General features: G+C 39.0%; 1 protein-coding gene across 1 annotated transcript; it reads right to left on the bottom strand.

The window, feature by feature from the left end:
* Positions 1–906: 906 nt before the first annotated feature.
* LOC142553708 (serine/threonine-protein kinase-like protein At3g51990) lies at positions 907–2662 on the bottom strand. The gene has a single exon (XM_075664157.1). The coding sequence runs from the start codon at positions 2508–2510 to the stop codon at positions 1086–1088; it is 1425 nt and encodes a 474-aa protein (XP_075520272.1). The 5' UTR covers positions 2511–2662; the 3' UTR covers positions 907–1085.
* Between the last annotated feature and the right edge of the window lie 462 nt (positions 2663–3124).

Genomic DNA, 3124 nt, shown 5'->3' with positions numbered 1-3124 from the left:
CTTCTTTTAGACCAAAAAGAGATATACTATTGATATACCCTTTAGGGCTAGGCCTACTCGAGTCGATCATAGGGCCGAGTCTATTGGATATTTGGTACCATGCTCGTCTTCTCCCGAAGTGACAAGAATGGCAAGGACTATGCTTAAAGCTACACCCGAACCACTTTGGCTCGGAAATCACTTCACAATCTTGTAAGGTGCAAATAATTGGCTATCCGAACCCCCCTAGACCGACTCGAGCTGAGCCGAAGCAAACCAAAGCAAATCCTATTATGATTAGGAAACCTAAGAAGATCCTCCAAATACGAAATATACATATACATCTATAATGTAAGAGAAGAATAATTCGAGATATATAAAAATCTGTCTCAGCTCTGTTACCAGTCAACAAAATCAGACAAAAAAATCACCTATTTGAATGAACATTTCTAACTAGAGTCCTTCAATAAGGTAAACGGTCATTCTCATCGATATAAATATCAGATATGCGCTACGAATTTAACTTGCTCACACATTGCTACCACTTATCACTACTTTTCTAGCACTCTTAAGATGTTGAGCGCTGATTTAAACATTAGATGGGTCACGCAAAAAACATCTCCAACGTCCCCTAACTCTTGTTCGTCTGTGCAGATCCTCACTGAAACCTTGGCCATCCCACATCGTGGAGAGATGAAAATTTAGCTTACCAGACTGAACTCGAGGTAATTTTTGGTTGCATCAGAGTTTGTTTTCAATATTTGATCGATGAATTACAGAAATGATGATTGGAGTTTTATTTTCTTGAAATGAACCAGAACTGGTTGCGATTTTTCTTTTTCTTCATAATTCAAAATAAGTACCAAAGAAGTCAGCCATGGTTGTGTTTTATTCTTCGATTGAAAAGCGAAAACGAAAGAACAAACATAATAAATCGAAACCAATAACAAATGAACAGGAAGCACCACCATTACACGAGGCTGCTCAAACTTTTTGTACTCGCCAATGATTCACAGAAGATAAGCTATTTAATTTGAATACCAAGTATAACAAACAACAACATGGCCTAGCTAAAACTGAAAATTTTGTGTAAACACGAAATGTAATCAATGGCGAGGATCCGTAGCCCGAGTAACTGAACCTGATCCTACAATCCTATCATCTTTTCTTGGAACGGAATCCGAATTCTCCTCAATCAACAAGTTTCTCTTCAACAATATTGTGCTATCTTTATCCATCCCAAGAACCATGGCACGAATATTGGTTGTGCCAACGAGCCTAGAACTTTCAACTCTAAAACTTGAATCCTTTCTAGCTGATCCCATTTCAGGTTCTACATCACCAATATGGTCAGCCATCAATTCCATCAAATTGCTCCGAACCCCCAAATCTGAGTACACTCTCCTCGAATTTCTGAGAAGCTTTCCAGCTCCAACATTCCAACTATCAGCATCCATCCCTTTTGAATTCACCCGAGAAGTTGTTGATGGAACCGGTCTTCCAACCGACTCAACCATCAAACAAGGATTAGCCAGACCGTTCCAAGAATGGACCGGAACCAGTTTGCTCAACTCACTCAAACATTCGACCACATCCCTCATGGACGGCCGTCTCTCCCTACAAGACCTCACACATTTAGCAGCCACCACAGCCAACTGTTTTCTCACAGAAACATCCTTGGGAGGAGCAATCCTAGGATCATATATGTCCAACAAATTCCCTTTTCTGATCAAAGGAATGGCCCAATCAACGATGGAAGGCGGCGAATGCCCCACATCAATAGCCTTCCTCCCACTAATGATCTCTAAAAGCAATATCCCGAAGCTAAAAACATCAGTCTTAGTACTTAAATTATCAGGTGTTACATAACCAGGATCCAAGTATCCCATTGTCCCTGCAGGGGGAGTTGACCTCAACCTGTAATCATCCACACACCTCAAAGCCAACCCGAAATCCCCTAATCTCGCATTGAAATTCCTGTCAATCAAAATATTAGCAGACTTAATATCTCTGTGGATTACAGGTGGATTCAAAGAATGCAGCGTATCAATGGCTTTAGCAGTTTGCAGAGCCAATTTTATCCTTCTACCCCAATTCAGAAGCTTAGAACTCAAATGCAAAACATCATAAAGAGTGCCGTTGCTCATGAATTCAACCACCAAGAGACGATCTTGGGAGCGGGAGCCAGTCTTGGTGAACCCAACAAGATTGACTAATCTTGGGCTCTGGAGTCTAGACAAAATGTCAAACTCGTTGTCGCATTCATTCGGGTTCTCCATTCTCTGCGAGGGTTTCTTGATAGCCACGAGACGGCCACCGCGAAGGACTCCTTTGTACACAAGTCCATGGCTGCCTCGGCCCAGAAGCTTCGCATCCGAGAAATTATTTGTGGCCAATTCAAGATCTTTGTAGTTGAATTCTTGGATGGTAATGGGGTTTTCTTTTTCTTTTGCATTTTTGCTCGAGGAAGTCGAGGAATGGGAATCGGCAGTTGAGATCGATGATTCTGCCTTACAGGAGAGGTAACCCATCAAGATTTCTGAGCTTTTGTCCCTAAAAAATGGAAGAATGTGGGAATGGAATGAATGTGGAACAAAAGAGTTGTTGAGCAACAAGTAAATATGGAGAGAGTCGTGGGTTATATGAAATGTCCGTGAGTTGACCGCACTCCCGTTTACCTGTCTTCAAATCGCGGGCAATATATACATATATCTGGATACGTGTGTGTGACTCTGTGTGTGTATACATGTATGTGTGTGTGAATTGTCTGCTGTCATCACATACGTGGACCAATGTATATTGGGAGAAAAACTTAATTAGTTCATTTAATCTTTTTTTAATTAAAAAATATGCTCAATTTATCATTTGCTTAAAACTTTTCAAAATTGTCCAAAACACTCTTTGTTTCATTATTATTAGAAAATAATTACATTGTACCATGAAAATGCTATTTATTACAGAGATACTAAATTATTATTTTTTAGTATTATAAACCATAAAAGAGAGATAGATGAGTAGAGATAATTCATAAAAAAAAAAAAGAAAATTAATCAATAATCATGTGCAATTTTCATTTAACATAATCACTTTATTTATAAGGACATATTACAACATAAAAATATTACATATATTATATTGTCATATT

This window comes from Primulina tabacum, chromosome 8 (genome assembly GCF_025594145.1).
Source record: "Primulina tabacum isolate GXHZ01 chromosome 8, ASM2559414v2, whole genome shotgun sequence".
In the NCBI taxonomy this organism is placed as follows: domain Eukaryota; kingdom Viridiplantae; phylum Streptophyta; class Magnoliopsida; order Lamiales; family Gesneriaceae; genus Primulina; species Primulina tabacum.
This window is presented reverse-complemented; position numbering and strand designations above follow the sequence as displayed.